Consider the following 17,111-nt stretch of genomic DNA (forward strand, 5'->3'; position numbering starts at 1 on the left):
TGGCAAGATTTCATTCTTTTTGATGGTTGAGTAGTAGTCCATTGTGTATAGACTCTTCTTTATGCATTCATCTGTCGATAGACATCTAGGCTCTTGTCATGTTTTGACTATTGTGGACATTACTGCTATAAATATTGGGGTGCATGTGCCCCTTCGAATCACTATGTCTGTATCCTTTGGATAAATGCATAGTAGTGCAATTGCTGGGTCTTAGGATAATTCTATTTTCAACTTTTTGAGGAACCTCCATACTGTTTTCCAGAGTGGTTGCACCACCAACAGGAACAAGAGGGTTCCCCTTTCTCTGCATCCTTGCCAACATCCGTTGTTTCCTGAGTTGTTAATTTCAGCCATTCTGACTGGTGTGAGGTGGTATCTCATTGTGGTTTTTATTTGTATTGCCCTGATACTGAGTGATGTTGAGCATTTTTTCATGTGTCTATTGGCCATTTGTTTGTCCTCTTTGGAGAAATAGCTATTTATGTCTTCTGCCCATTTCCTGATTGGATTATTTGTATTTTGGGTGTTGAGTTTGGTAAGTTCCGTATAGATTTTGGATACTAGCCACTTATCTGATAAGACATTTGCAAATATCTTCTCCCACTCCCTAGATTGCCTTTTAATTTTCTTGACTGTTTTTTTTTTTTTGCTCGGTTATCATCCTATTTTAAAGTCAACTGCACCATTGAATTAGTATAGATCATGAGAGTGATAACTCATCATATGCACAGGTTCTGGAGGTTTAAGGCCACCTCTAATGTGATGGATAAGGAGATGGGGCCTTTGGGATGTGCCTAGGTCATGAGAATGGAGCCCTCATAAATGGTATTAGTGCCTTCTGAAAGAGGCTCCAGAGAGATTCATAGCTTCTTCCACCATGTGAGGACACAGTGAAAAGGCTATGAACCAGAAAGAGAGCTCTTACTAAAACATGGCCATGCTGGTAGCTTGGCTTTGGACTTCTTGACCTCTAGAACTAAAAAATATATTTCTATTGTTAATAAGCTACCCAGTCTGTTATATTTTGCTATAGCAGCCTGAACAAACTAAGACATGCTGGTAATTGGAGACAAAGAAGGGAGAGCAAGTTGCTACCTACACTTGTCTATACAAAAAAGTTTAGTATGCTATTGGTGAAATTTCTAAAGCTCTGTTAAATAGTCACAGTTTAGATATTTTTTTAAAAAAGATCACAGGCAGAATGAGCAGTGCCATTTAGAGTTCGTATGACTCTAGGCTGTTGTTGAAGCCATAGATTACCAAACCAATGTTGCATAACCTCCCTAAACACAGACAAGACAAAAGAATATTTAAAACCAAAGGAATTCACAGCCCCCCAACCCCATTTCCCACCATTCTTAATAAACTCTCTCTTCTTTCACTTTTGGAGTTACATATTTCTTTATTAAAAGTTGCTTGGGGCAATGTCTTGCACTTAGTTTATGCCCAGCAAAGCTGATTGGATTTTTGATCATGAATAACAGCAGAAGAATGGTAGATGGGGGCAAGGAGTATAGCAGTGCTTTTTTTTTTTTTATGTTTTGTTTCCTTATAGAAATATAATGTATGTTGTATTTAATCAGGGAAAATACTGCATTCATACAAAATAATTTGGTGAAATCATGAAAATAGGTCGTTTTCCGAAGAAAAGAATACTACCTCAAAACCAGATTTAAGAAAAAATTATTGCAAGAGGTACTAGTTTTGTTAACAATCAGTAATTTTTAGGCCAGAAACTTTTCTTACTGTATATTATGAAATTAATTATTTAACAATTAGATATTATTGTCAGCTATGCATTTATTTCTTACTGTGAAAATTTTCAAACACACATAAAATGAATGAGAACAGCATATACCCCGTCAACAGAATCAACAATTAAGAAAATTGGCATACTTGCTTAGCTATTTTTAAGGATATAATTTTACCAGCTGATGGTCATTGGGTTCATTTGCGCTTTATCACCATTAAAATACATTTTTTAAAGTAGTGAGCATTGGGTGTGATGAAAAATAATTAGCATTAAAAGTAATGACCTCAGTATAAATTTCCATTATAAAAATGTCAAGGAGAATCATACTCTTGTTTTTCTATATGGTGACTATTGCTTAAAATAAGGGGCCTTTCACCTAAAACATGAAAACATTTAAGTTACACAAAGTCTTTTTGGGGGGGACCATTGCAATAGATAACTCACAGTTTTTGTTCATGTGTGATGTACCAAGCACTGTACTAAAAGCTTTATATGTACCCACTCTTCAAAGAACCCTATGAGGTCTTCTTTATCCCCATTTTACGGGTTAGCAAGCTGAGTCTGAGAGAGACAAACTAAATTAACTGTCCAGAGTCATCCAACAGGTATTGGGCACAGTTATATTTGTTAAAATTGTGTTTTATTTCTATGAATGACCTTTTAAAGGAATGAAAAAACACATTGTATTCTTATGTACTAATAATCAATAAACGGCATAATGAATATAACATTTTACATAGCCATTGCTTAAATTAAAGAACTTCTGCATAAACAGACAAGAAGACTGGACCCTGATGAAAGATGCAATAATAACCAGAGGAGGTAATAAGGAGCCCCTGCAGACTCCCCAGGACCAAAGGGAAAGAAGTAGGACAAGCCTTCCTCCTCGACAAAAAATACCCAGGAATTTAGAGAAGATTTATTAAAGTTTCCTGGATTTCAAGTCCACATTTTGCAGTTTCTGTAGACAACAAATTAATAAAATAATTTATCTTACTGTTTCAATTTTTTAATTGACAGCGTATAAATTCGGTCTGTAAACAATAAAAATAGTGACTTACGTGTCAACTGAGATAAGTTTCTTCTCCTTGTTGTCAGAGGCATAGTCCCAAGTTGTTTCAACAATTCCGATGTAATAATGCTTCTCTTTTGCCCAGGCTGAGTTACTATATAAAAACAGAAAAATTCCCAGCAGCAAAATCTTCATTATTTTTCTCCTGGTGGAGCCTGAGAAGCAATAAAGTGAAATCAGAAGCAGACAATTTTATAAATAAGGCTTTCTTCCTTTATTTGCTTGATTGACACAACTTAATGTTGCACAAAAGTAAATGGTTTCGTCAAAACAAATAACGTTTCCCACTTAGGCTCAGTTCTCGTAAGCCCAGAAAGAAAAGTTTTCTGTTGCCAGGCTTCTCTGATTACAAATAAAAAGTCAACAGTTATTGTTGGAGCCACTAGAGTGTGCATAACACTGCTTTCTTCCATTTATTGTGTAAATTCCAGGAGGGCAAAAATCATGTCTAAATGCTCCCTTTGTTCTTTGAACAATAAGCCACAGTACAGTGCCCTGCACGCAGCGAACTTTTAATAAATTGGGAGGAAATTATGCAAAATGGTTTAAAACAGGTCACTCTTTACTTTTGAAATGGCTAACAATACTTAGTTGCAACTTCATGATACAAAACATGGTATTTAGCATGCCAAATTTAAGTACCCCACAACAAGAATCTTATTTTGAAGGATTTATCTATTTTGTATGCTCTGAACACACCTGCATAGAAAGTTTACCAGATTATTCTGCCTTGCTATATGCAAATAACCAACAGAGCATAACAGGGGTTGCTAATTCCGCTTTATCATTAAAGATATCAGACATCAGTAAATCTGTTTTCAAAGGCAAAGGTTGGTCTTAGTAAATGGTAGTTTATTATCAGAGTAAACAGAAGTTTATTAGCAGAAAATCCTGGTTGTAACACTGCACACTTTGTGTTAATATGACCTTTGCCTCCAGAATCCTTCAACGCACTATTATTTGCCCAAAGTTTATAGAAATAGATTGGTATAGGAGAAAGGATCCTGATGTTTGGACAATTCGTTAATTTAATAAGTATTACAGAGAGAGCCTGCTGTGTGCCAGGCCCTGTTCTAAGTGCCTGAATCCCTACCTTCATCAGCTTACCTTCTACTTGTTGATAATGTACAAATGAAGAGTGAAATAGCTAATATCAGCAGCAAGTACTATGGAGAAAAACCAATCAGAGAGGGACAATAATGAGTGCCAGGGAAGACAGCGGGATGAGGATCAAAATCTCATGGCACCATGGCACATCAGGCAAGATACTTAACCTTGGCCTCAGTTTCCTCACCTGTAAAATCTCAGGCCCAGGAGACTGATATCCAGGTGGTAATTGAAATGATCCATCATGTTAAGGCACATAGTAGAGATGCTTCTCTCACCAGGTCCTAATAATGGTAACTAACTGCCCTGATACAGAAAGCTGAGTCACATTGCCCAGGATGTCCTGAGACCTCCTTCTAGAGCCACCTTTAACTATTGTGCCCCCATGCCCACTGAGAGGACCACTGCCCCAAATCTACCCCTACAGCAAATGCTGTTCCCTTTCAATCCTGGAACCTCAGAAGGGCTCCTATTTCCAAATGGTCTACTCAGAGGGGACATCTTTTAGCAGTTCATTCCCCCAAAGGAAGAATGGCACAAAGCCACCATATGAGCCAGCAACTTGCTGGGCATTTCGGTCTTTCTCATTGTCTACTCCATGCTCAAACTCAGCCGCGAGGGATGTGAGGACAGTGATCAGATCACAGCAATAGTCCTGTCACTTTTTTCAGCTCATCTACCTCACTGCCCCCCCCACACACATTAAATTAAATTAAAAAAACATTAACAAGTAGTTACTGAAGTCTTCTATAGCATCCCTTATATTGGTGGTGAAATGAAATGGTTAAATAGTAACACCTCTGCCCAGTGGGAGTAAATATTTTATGTTGCAATGCAGAAGGAGTCAAGAAGTCCATATTTCTGTCCTCTTTTGTGACAGTTACCTTTCCTACTAAAAGGCAGAGAGCTGCTGAATGGCTGGGAGTAGGGGGAATGCTCTGAGCCTCAGGACTGTCTAAATAAAAGAGGCCGCTGTGGGCTAATGAGCAACCAGCCATTGATGGGGTCATTTACTGCAAACCCCCTTACAGTGATTCCAGAGTTGGTACTCAAAAGCGAACTTTGAATAATGTTGCAATTGAGAACTCCTGTGGTCAAGAAATGTGTCCCAGCCTCCGCATAAGCTGGGGTGAGACGGGAAGGGCAGGGGGCCCACCAGGAGAGGCTCCGCAGCCCCAGAGCATTGCAAGAAATAAGAGAGGAACCCTGATGGGACCAAATAGCTCATCCACTTACCTGCAGCTGTCAGAAGGTTGTTACCTCAGAACCCTGGGGGACACCTTTGTAGTTTGTTATAAGTAATTACTGCACACCCAAGGTGACTGTTTATAACCTGAGTAGAGTGACATAGCACAAGTTTTCATCATTTTCCACAATTTCTTTCTTTGTTGTCCTAAAGATTTCTGGATTGAGTGAGTCTTACCTGTGTTTAGCGATTAAAATCCTGGGGTTGGGGGCTCCTGGGTGGCTCAGTCGGTTAAGGGTCTACCTTCAGCTCAGGCGATGGTCTCAGGGTCCTGGGATCAAGTCCTCAGGTGGGCTCCCAGCTCAGTGAGCATCTACTTCTCCCTCTGCCCCGCTCCCCCAACTGGTGCTGGTGCCCACACACGCGCTCTCTCTCTCAAATAAATAAAGAAAACCTTAAAAAAAAGATTTAAAAAAGAAAAAGATCATGAGGCTGATAATGGCTAAAGTCAAGGAAGCTTTAGCTTTATATCTGTCCGGCAAGATTCAATCTCTCCTTACCTCCACGATTCCTGTTTATACCCTCGAGTTTCTTTTTGGTTGATCCATGAAAACTGGCTTTTAACCTAGTTTACCAGAGTTACTAAGAAACAAGCAGCCAAGGACAGTCTTTCACTTTGTGACAGCAGGAAGCGCTGAGTATAAAACAGCAGGTCATTCTGTACATGACCAGTCAGACCACCACGATGTTATCTTTTTCAAAGGAAATTGTGTAACTCTGGAATTTTATCAGTGAGTGTGGTTATGTACAGAACTCTGATAATGAGTCCCCTGACTTGAACTAGTATAGCACAATCTCGACTGATCCTCTCCTCTTCTACTGCTCAGTTCATGACTGTTTAGGGACTGATCACACAGATTGGTCTTTGGTTGCTCCATATCCCCTTTGGCTGCCCATTAACAGGTCAAGGTTCTGTTCATCACCCTCTGCAAAATATGTCACAGGCAGGAAAAGAGAAAAGTCTAGATTCCAATCTAGCAAAAGCCTCGATGGTGTTGATGACCCCATCACAACGGGAAAGATTTGTTTTCTAACAGCTTAAGTATTCCATTTCCTCCATTCTTGTTATGCTGTGAGCAATGTAGAAATCAAAGTATATGATTTGTTAGCAATGAAAGAGAACTGAAATAGTAGAGTTATTTTTATAAAAGATTAAAGAATAACCTATTCACAAGGTTTGATTGCATACAACTTCAATGTGTGACTTTCTTTTAAAAAAAAAGATTTTATTCATTTATTTGAGAGAGGGAGAGAAGCAGGAGCAGGGGAGGGGGAGGGGGGAAGGGAGAGGAGAAGCAGACTCCCCACTGAGCAGGGAGCCCAATGTGGGGACTCCATCCCAGGACCCTGAGATCACGACCTGAGCCGAAGGCAGATGCTTAACCAACTGAGCCACCCAGGCTCCCCTCAATGTGTGGCTTTCTTGAAGCATTTTTTTTCTCTTGCTGTGCTTAACCTCATTCCCTCTTGCCTCTATTCCATGCTGGGGTAATACGTTCGGTATATCTCTTGACACTTTGATTTGTGCCTGAGTCTTAATTTATAAAAGATGACTCTGTGATGACACAAAGAGGCCAATGCCATGGAAAGAAATATTATAATTCCCCTAGAAACAAGAGGCACACATGTCATGCAGGGCTGGTTGTTCAGGAGGCAGAAGCACATACTGGGGGAAGGATAGGCCACAGCCTTTACTGGGGTTTGTGTAGGAAAGGCAAGGTAGGGCAGAGTAAATAGCTTATGACTGATCAGTTTAAATGATCTCAGAGGGCTTTGGGGCATAGGAACTGTCTCTAGCTGTTTGGAACTTGACTCAGATTGAGGTAGGGTAGAGGAAATATGGTTTGGTGTGTGATTTACATAAAGGAGATGGTTGGGGCTATGGATTCGGGGATGAGTGGGTTCACATATTAAAGTCTGGCTCACCTGCAAGCTGTTCACTATCTCTAGGAATTAACTAGCTCTGGGAGGGGCAGTCTTTTCTCAGCTAGCAAGGTCCTCAAATATGTCAAGGCATCATTAAATAGTGAAAATTAAAAACATGATTAAGACATATTTCATATCAGAATGATCTGTTTATGTGACTATTTCCTCCTCAATTAGACTGGGCTTTCTTGGGGCCAATGACTACGCCTTATTTTGTCTTAAATCCCAGGCACTTAGCACAGTTCTTGCCACACGGCTTAATAAAAACTGAAAGAATGAAGAAATGTTAACTCTAGGAAGAGTCACTAACATTTATTAAATGATTACTGTGTACCAGCACAATTCCAAGAGCTTTGTAAATTTTATTTCATTTAATCCTCACAACAACCAATTGAGTAGTAGATGTAGTAGTGTTCTTCTTTATTGCTGTTTTAACAAATCACCACTAACTCAGTTGCTTAAAACAACATAAATTTAATACCTTATAGTTCTATATGTCAGAAACCTGACACCTATAGCACCGGGCTGAAATCAAGGTGTCAGTGAGGCTGCATTCCTTTTTGGAAGCTCTAGGGGAGAACCCATTTCCTAGCCTGCTCCAGTTTTTAGGGGCTGCTCACATTCCTTGGCTCATGTGGCACCCTTCTATTTTCAAAGCCAACAATGGCAGGTTGAGTCCTGACATGGCATCTTTTTGACCTTCTCCTCTGCCTCCCTCTTCTACTGTTAAGGGCCCACCATGATAACCCTGAATAATCTCCCTATCTTAAAGTTAGTTGATTGGCAGCCTTAATTCCATCTGCAACCTTCATTCATCTTTGCCATAGACAATAACGTAGTCATAGGTTCCAAAGATTAGGATAAGGACATCTTTAGGGAGCCATTATTTTGCTTGCAAAATATCACAAATAGATATTATTATTTTTGTCTTCATTTTACATGAGGAAACCATGGGTAAGAGAGATTTTGTACCTTGTCGAAGACCCTGTAACTAGTAAGTGGCACAGATGGAGTTCAAGTTTGGCCTGCCTGACTCAGAGATGCACTGCGATCCTGAGAGCATTGGAGCATGGATTCAGATGTTGTTTCAGTTGGGCTTCCCAGTATCTCTGTGCTGTTATTTCTGCTACAAAGGCTATATAGCTCTTTCCCAGCCTTCCTTGTAGTTAGGAATAGTCAGATGACAGGGGTTTGACCAGTGAGACACAGAAGTTGGCTGGGTTTCCTCAGAAGATTTTTTGCTTTCTTGATAAAAGGAGAATGTATGGTTGGTGCTACTCCATACATTCTTCTTCCTTCTTCTCTGCCTTCAGTGTGGATGCAATATTTGGAGTTGCAGCAACAATCTTGCAACCATGAGGCCACAGTCATGAGGGAAAGGCCAAGGGCATTAAAGACACCGGCCCTTGCACCATGAAGTTGCTGAACCAATCCTAGCAGCCTCCTGATTTACTTAAAATTTGAGACAAACACCATTGATAATCCCCTTAGCTGGGTTTTCAGTTACTTGTAGAACATATCCCAAATGTTAACACTGCTAGATACAGAGTCAGAGCATGAGTCCTTATTTTTGGTTCTGGAAAACTGACATTCTAATCTGTATTATAGTCTAACAGTAATATATGGATTTGCATTTTAAAGACTGATTCAGATTCTCATCCATGCTATAAGAATTTCACTTTTTTTTGTTTGCTGATGTTGCAGTTTAGATTGTGTGTTTTTTTTTCTTTTTTTTTTTGTGTGTGTGTGTTTTTTTTTCCTAACTGAGCTAGACTTCAGATTGTACCTACCCTCATTTTCCTTTTGCCACCCCCTTTGCGATGTTGTAAACTTTGTTATACCACTACAGACTCTACTCCAGTGGCACAGTTTACATAAAGAAGAAGCAGCTTGCACACAAAATTGACAAAAACAAAAACAAAAACAAAACTTTATTTCAAACTAGTTTTCCTGGGAGATTGCCATGAAAGTCTTTAGCCAGGCCCTCCTAAATTCCTTCATCCTTGGTTTTCTTCTTCAGCAACTTTCCCTCTGCTCATGGACTTGTCAACATTCATATCAGAAAGATATTTGTGCTCTGGAAAAGAAAGTTTCATCATGTTCTAAGGAGTAACTGAATCAAAATATTACAATCATTGTACCAAGAGACCAAAGGGTAATGACTTCATGGATAGCCTAAGTAATGAAGGAGCTATTGAAAATCTCAGGAACAAAGATAGTATTTTCATCCTAAAGTTGTTATAAAATGTGTTGAAGAAAAGGGAGATAGGAATGAGAAGAAAAAAAGTGTTACTTGAATATGAAAAAACATGTAACCATTATTCAGTTTCTTTCAAGAGCTGTGGAAACACTTTATACTTCCTACCACTGTATATGCAATGAACCCATCTCACCACACTGTTACATTATCTTTGAAAAAAATAAATTTTTGCCAAACCAATAGCTTCCTTACTCAAAAAAATGTATCTGACTGTAGTTTAAATGCAATTTTTAAGTAATTTCTTATTAACAAGGCTAAATATCTTTATAGGCTCAATAGGCATTTATGTTTCATCTTCTATAAATTGCTCAAATCCTTATGCATATATTATATGAATCTGGAAATAATGCATTTAACTCTAGAATATCTTTGATCACATCAGAAACAGGTATCTAAGTTTGAGGAAGAAGATAAAACCAGTTTCTTGGTCATCTCAAAGCAGTAATATATTTTTTTAAGATTTATTACTTGAGAGAGAGAGAGAGAAAATGTGAGAGAGCATGGTGGGGGAGGGGCAAAGAGAGACGAAGAGAGAGAATCTCAACCAGACTCCTAGCTGAGCACATAGCCCAACATGGGGCTTGATCTCATAACCATGAGATCATGACCTGAGCTGAAATCAACAGTCAGATGCTTAACCAACTGAGCCACCCAGGTACCCCTCAAAACAGTATTATTTGAATAAATGAGTAATGTGTCAGATCATGTAAATATTCAGTGGATCAGATATACCTATATAAACGTCGAATTTATTTCAATACTATCACTTCAAATTAGTTTGGCTTACCTTTTCATTCAATTACAGTGTAAGTGCTTTCCATTCCACCCTCAATGTGAACACTAACATGGCAATGAAATAACCAGGTTCCAACATCTCTTGGATACATTTTTACAGTCTGATATACTCCAGGAGGAAGGTCATAAACGTCAGAGCGATACAGTCCCATATCCTCAATAAGGAGACAAAACACCATTAAATAATTTATAAAAGGCATTAGTCATTTATATATCCTATCAATTCTAAAATACTTTGTAAGACAACAATGAGAAAGCATTAGGTGACCTTGCATTCTCTCTGAGTTCAATCGAAGGTTTAGAGGAGAAGCAAACCTGAGAACATTTTAGGGAGAGGCCATAGAGAAACATCTCAACTCTAAAGGGATCTTGTGTCATAATCAGTGTAGATACCTTGTCTGCACCTCCTGCAGAAGAATGCTCTAGATTTCAGACATCTGGTTTTACAAATCCCAAAAGTTTTAACTGAAGTATTTCTTACTAAGGATGTTGGTTGTATGAAAACGATCATTCTTGAGATGTAACTAATCAAAAAAACTCATGGTTACAGGAAAGACAGGAGCTCATCTGCCTTCTGGGGTCAGGCCTGAAGACTGGGGGCCTCAAGGGCTATTTATTCTCTTAAACAAAGAACCAGATGTTCAGGAGACTACCTCCTCTGCAGGCTGCTTTTGATTTTGAAAGATGAAGCCCCAGGGCCCGGCATGGCTGGATTAGGATGGATTTGGAAGAGCATAGGAGGGAGATGAATTGCTCTGAATAATGCAATGGGATGTATTTGGAGGGTGGGGGTGTTTTGAAGAGTGTAGCTCAAGATGGCATCTGGGATGATTCAAGGAGAGGACAGATGTCAAACAAGCATGGAGAGGTAAGAGTGTGAGAAAAGAAGTCCTGAGTGTCAGTAGAAAAGGTGGAGAGCCAGTGTTCCTCAGTGAAGCATGGGGAAGGGATGCCTGAAGATAGAGGTGTCTAATGTCAAATGATAAACACTTTCACTGTGTAATATCGAGGGAAAAAGAGCCTTCATCTACCTCCAAACTTTCACTAAGAGTCTATGACCCACAATGGCCTTGTTTTTGTGGTTGTTAAGGAGAGTCAGAGGAAATGAGCCTGTGTTCCGTTCCTGAGATGCACAAAATTAAGAAAACACCAGCCATGGGAGGCAAGAGGTAAGGGAGATGAGCAGAAGCAGAAAGTGACAGTGGGAAAAACAGGCTCTCAAGATACCCTGGAGATACTGGACAGAAGAGAGTAAGGTTTTCCACTGGCTGCAGATTGGGGCCTCAGTCACTGTTATTTAGGAAGATTCATCTTACATCTACAGTGACAACAAAATGGGTGGCCTGGATACATTTCTAAGATGCCATAAAATGTAGAGAACAATACAAAATCATTTTAACTAAGAATTGACCATGTTCAAGGAAGGCACCAGTAGATGTGCACTATGTACCTGGAGCATGGCATCAAGGGATACCATGACCTTATGGAACAGGGGACTGGCTATTCCAAGACCAAGTGAGTAACCCTACAGGGCTGCTTTACTGTACCCGGGAGTTCCAGAGAGCAGAGCCCAGAGGCTGCATTAACGCTGGAGTAATTAAATTCCACCTCAAGGGAAAAGACTATTCATCATCATCTGAGATAAGTTTGGGGTGAGTGGCTAGAGCTGACATGCTGGTACTAGGCTCTGTGGTATTAATAAGATTATTCTTTTTATCTTAAATACAAGTATAGTTAACATACAGTGTTATATTAGTTTCAGGTGTACAATATAGCAATTCAACAATTCTATACCTTTCTCAATGCTCTTAATCTCCTTTTTTTCACTCATCCTCCTACCCACCTCTCCTCTGGCAATCACCAGTTGTTTTCTGTATTGAGTCTGTTTTTCTGTTTGCCTTTTTTCTTTGTTTGTTCATTTTGTTTCTTAAATGTAATAGGATTGTTCTGAAAAGAGCAGTTTTGTGAAGAGGTTAAGAGTGAGGACTCTAGGGATGCCTGGGTGGCTCAGCGTTTTAGCGTCTGCCTTCGGCTCAGGTCATGATCCTGGGGTTCTGGAATTGAGTCCCACATCAGGCTCCCTGCAGGGAACCTGCTTTTCCCTCCATCTATGTCTCTGCCTCTCTCTGGGTGTCTTTCATGAATAAATAAATAAAATCTTAAAAAAAAAAAAAAGGGAGTGAGGGACTCTAGAGTGAGAACCAGGGATTCAAATCCTACTACTACCAATTATTGCTTATAGGAAAGTTCTTTGTCTTATTAATCCTTCACTTCATTCCCTTATAAAACAGTGATAAAATAGTGCCTAGCTCTGGGAAGTTTCAATGAGAAATCCATGCAAGAACGAAGCATAGTATGTGGCACTTAAGAAGTACTTAATAAAGGTTGGCTTTAATTAACATCATAGAAATGTTACCTTAATTCCACTTAATTTGATGCCTTATAATATAATCACATATGTAGAACTAGCTCCTGAAAGCTAACTCTTTGATTCCCTCTCATCACCACACAACACTTGGCATGGTTCTAGGAATGTCAGAGGCATTTTCTGATCGTAACTGATCAGAACTGAACATCAAATATACTGTGAAATGCTATAACTAGAGTTTAGATCTCTCTCTTTTGTTCTAATTTTTAAAGTCTACTGTAAACACTTATCAGTAACAACTCTAATATCAAGGCTTTTCCTTCAAAAGTATGGGGAATGTAGATTGAAGTACAGGAGGAAGGTCATGATTGTTGGCCCTGGGTGGTGGGAAAAGGAGTTCGTTATATTATTTTTTTTTTTTTTAATTTTATTTATTTATGATAGTCACAGAGAGAGAGAGAGAGAGAGAGGCAGAGACACAGGCAGAGGGAGAAGCAGGCTCCATGCACCGGGAGCCCGACGTGGGATTCGATCCCAGGTCTCCAGGATCGTGCCCTGGGCCAAAGGCAGGCGCCAAACCGCTGCGCCACCCAGGGATCCCAGTTCGTTATATTATTCTGTCTACTTTGTCATATAAAACTCCCTAGAATATTAAAAATAGTTTTTTAAGCCAAAACAAATAAGTTTAAGAGGAAAGAATTTGTTTATTAAAGAATAGAAAAGAAAGCAGCCTACCAATAAAGCATTGTACAGATCAAGTCATGCACACTCATTTAATTTATCTAAGATAGGCCCTAAGCATTACAGAAGATCTGAATATAATACATCTAGAATCCAGGAAAGCTCTATGTAAAACTTTCATCTGTTCCAAAAGATGGACTGTGTTATGCCAAGTGGCTGGACTGAACATCTGAGGTGTCAAATGCATGAAATATAATTGGTCCTCAATTGTACATTAAATGTTTGTATAAGGGATTAGGATGAAGAGATTAGAAAATACTCCTCAAGTAAATAAGTGACAGCCCAGATACTGAAAAGGGTAAGGATAAAACTTAAAATACTTGTAATAAATTAGAGAAATGGCCAGGCAAATGTGATCAGTAAAAAAACAATGGTAAAGAGTATGATGGTGGAGTGATGGAAAAACAATTCAGAGGTATGAAGAAACTAAGAATATTTAAAATAGAAAAAGATGAAGATAATTATAGAAAAGTTACCAATAAAGCCAATTGTCATCTAATGCCTCATTTTTATTTTATAAAAAATGCTGAAGGAATGATAAAATTGGGAAGCTATCATTTGTAACTTCTACTGTAAAAAAATTGATTCTAGCAACAATCATCCATGAATCCTTTTTATAACTACAAGGTGAAACAGAGTTGGAGAATAAAATATGTGAAAAAAAATCACTTCAGAGATTGTTTTTTAATTACAAGAAGGTACTTTTAAAATGAAGAGAAATGGTAGGCATCACCTCAATAAAGTTATCCAAATGCCCCAACAACATCAGCACCTGTTCACAGCATATGTACCTTCTGGTGTGATGCATGGGAAGTACATAATATCACCTATGTAGTGTTCATACCAAGAATGCTTGACGTGGATCCAATCATGAGGAAACTATCAGATCAAGGAAGATTATGGGGCATTCTACAAAACAACTGGCCTGGACCCTTCAAAAATGAAATGCCATGAAGGATCAAGAAAAAAAAAAAAAAAGAGATATGACAATGACAACCAAATGCGAAGTATAAATGATTAGATCCTGGATTTTTTTTTAAAACCCACATGGTTATAAAGGACATTTTGGGGACAACTGAGGCTATTTGAATGGATTATATGATAGATTATATTTTTGAATTAATGTTAGCATTGGAGGTGTGATAATGTTATCATAGTGGGACAGAGATTCGCCTTAGTTTTATGATGCACATGGCTTTACTATATAGGGGTGAAGAAGCATGATGCAATTTAATTTAGGTTCAGAAGACAGAGAAAGAAAGAAAATGTGGCAAAATGTATAGGAGTGTTCAAAGTGTTTTTCTTTTATGTTACTAAAGTTTTGAAAAAAAGTTGGGGTAGAAAGAATAAAACTAAAGATGATCATATAAGTCTTATTTACCTATTAATTAATACTTAGAGTGAGAAATGCACTTCATGCATTCAAAAGCATTTACTAAGTGTCCATGGGACACAAAGAGCTGTAATTATGTACATGCACCTGATATATTATAGATTGTAGGTATTGAACTTCAGTTCTGGCTGGCTTGACCCAGAACTTTCTAGTTATTATCCTGCCATGCTGCCCCAGTAACTGCTTTATAAGACATGACAATAATGAAATGAAGCTGCCCAAGGCTCTTACCGTGTATTCAAAGCTGTGGCCATGAAAGTGAACAGTGTGCAGGTCAAATTCACCCCCCATGCCAATCAGGTACCAATTCACTTCATCCCCAACGTGGAACGTCAGACCTTGGTTATTTCCAAACATTCTTCCGTTAATTGCTATGGAGGGACACAATTTGTTATATTCAACAAAGATTTAAAATAATATAGGTTTTAAAACAAACAAGCAACACCTCATAGAAAGTATCACAGATGTTTTCAGAGTCCATGAGGATTTTCAAGTCAGCGTAAGGAAGCTGTTAAACGTGACCAAGCCAACCATTCACGGATGAGTCTAATTCTAGAGGAGTTTATCTTGCCTGAGGAAATGAGGCATTGACTTTGCTTTAACATAATTGGGTTGGAGTAGAATATTTCACAACTACGGGTACTTAAATGGATGGATATTTAAATGTGTCTGCATATTTAAAGCATATTTAAAGTGATCACAAGAAGCTTAGATATTGAATGTGTTCCTCTCTAACTACTCTAAGTCAGACCTTCGTGATTTGTCACTGGTATGGCTAGAATGGCCATTTAGCTGAGGTCCAGGCCTTTTGTCTTTCCCTCTCTCTCTCTCCAATCCTCTGTAAGTATGGCTTCCCAAAGGTAATAGGAAGAAAATATTAATTTAATTATATATATAAAATACATATAATTATATATATATTCTCCTTTTTACTTTTTTATTTTGTGTTCACCTTTCGAAGCACTAAAAAATGCATTAATGTAGTGGTACAAATATATAATTTATAACCATATATCGATGGAAGTTGGGTTCATTTTATTTATTTATTTATTTATTTGAGACACAGAGAGAGAGGCAGAGACACAGGCAGAGGGAGAAGCAGGCTCCACGCAGGGAGCCTAATGTGGGACTCGATCCCAGGACCCTGAGATCACACCCCGAGCCAAATGCAGACACTCAGCCACTGAGCCATCCAGGCATCCCTGAAGGTTGGGTTCTAACACTTTAAGCCAATGGAAGGATGGAAACAAACAAACAAAAAAACTAGGAGACTTGTCCTTAGACCTTGCTTCCCAGACTTTAATATGCTTGTGGCCTGAGAATCTTGTTCACATGCAGATTATGATTTACTAGGTCTTCTCTCCCTCCCTCTCTCTGTGTGTCTCTTTTGAATAAATAAATAAAATGAATACATAAAAAGTTCCCTCCCCTTCATGAAAACTTTCTTCCAAATAAGAATTTAAAGCGCAGCACTGTGTTTATGTTTCTGTGACAGCATCCCCACCCCAACCCCCAAGTCGGCCTTGCACTATAGCAAGGCAGAAGGGTGCTGGCCCTGTGCTGTGAACACTTTGAGGGAAGATGCCTCATCTTATGGCCTTTTTACCTCCCTAGCACCAGTATGGTGCTCTGTGCCCTCTACAAGGCTTATTAAAAGGTGATATGTAACAAGGATGCAATCCTTGAATTAATTTCAAATTTACTATATGTGTCTTGGGGGAAAAAAAATGAAGAAATTGAAAAAGGTAACATTTGCATTTGCCTTACGTAAGGATCCCTTATCTAGTCCCTGAGCTTCCTCAGGTGAAAGGCCTGGGACCTTCAAAGTCCAACTGAATGTGACTGTGGCTAAGTGAAATTGTTTATGTGCTTTCTCTTTGAATACTTGTCTCATTACTATGATTCTAGATGGGAGGGAGGACATAAACAGGACGTGCTTAGTCACAAACCACCTATCAAAGAATTTTGGTTGATGAGCATGGGGTTTTTTGAAGTGCTGCTTGGTGGGAAGATTGGATGGGGTCATGTGCTCTCCAGTTTGCCACAAGCTCCACCTCTCTCTAAGTTCACCTAGGTAAAATACTTAGAAAAGTGTGTAGGAAAGTTGTCTAGAAATGATAGCTGATATTCTTAGTTTTACATCACCCGCATGGTTCCAGAAGCATTGGAATTTGCCTCGCTGCTAAGTCTACAGCCCTTAGGCCAGATCCAGCCCTCTTGCCTCCTGTTTTTCTATGGCCCAAAAGTAAAGGATGGTTTTTAAATTTCTAAGTGGTTGAAAACAAACAAGCACACAAAACAGAATATTTCCCAACACATGAAAATTACATGAAATACACATTTCAGTGTCCATAAAAGAAGTCTTACTGGCTGGTAGCCACTTGCATTTCTTTACATCTTGTCTGTGGGTGCCTTTGTGCAGAGTGAAATAGAGCCTATGGTAGAGACTG

At 38.9% G+C, this 17,111-nt stretch overlaps 2 protein-coding genes across 8 annotated transcripts in view; both read right to left on the reverse strand.

Moving 5' to 3' along the window:
- LOC112661154 (ceruloplasmin) overlaps nt 1-5,835 on the reverse strand; it is a 63,915-nt gene extending 58,080 nt beyond the window's left edge. For 6 of the 7 annotated variants that reach the window (XR_007405105.1, XM_025449037.3, XM_025449040.3 and 3 more), the window contains exons 1-3: nt 5,679-5,835; nt 5,356-5,572; nt 2,815-2,980 (exon numbers count right to left, since the gene is read on the reverse strand). Coding sequence is in view for 6 of the 7 variants with exons in the window: in XM_025449037.3 (XP_025304822.3) it covers nt 2,815-2,960 (146 nt within the window). In the remaining variant the exon portion in view is untranslated. Of the gene's footprint in view, nt 1-2,814; nt 3,205-5,355; nt 5,573-5,678 lie in introns of those variants that run through there. The other variant, XM_025449039.3, reaches the window with a different exon arrangement.
- Nucleotides 5,836-9,006: 3,171 nt separating this feature from the next.
- Nucleotides 9,007-17,111, reverse strand: part of LOC112661172 (ceruloplasmin-like) — a 29,753-nt gene continuing 21,648 nt past the window's right edge. The window contains exons 17-19 of the mRNA XM_025449069.3: nt 14,893-15,032; nt 10,152-10,314; nt 9,007-9,181 (exon numbers count right to left, since the gene is read on the reverse strand). Coding sequence (XP_025304854.1) covers nt 10,156-10,314; nt 14,893-15,032 — 299 coding nt within the window. The 3' untranslated portion in view covers nt 9,007-9,181; nt 10,152-10,155. The remainder of the gene's footprint in view (nt 9,182-10,151; nt 10,315-14,892; nt 15,033-17,111) is intronic.

Source organism: Canis lupus, chromosome 23 (assembly GCF_003254725.2).
Source record: "Canis lupus dingo isolate Sandy chromosome 23, ASM325472v2, whole genome shotgun sequence".
NCBI classification, from domain to species: Eukaryota; Metazoa; Chordata; class Mammalia; order Carnivora; family Canidae; genus Canis; species Canis lupus.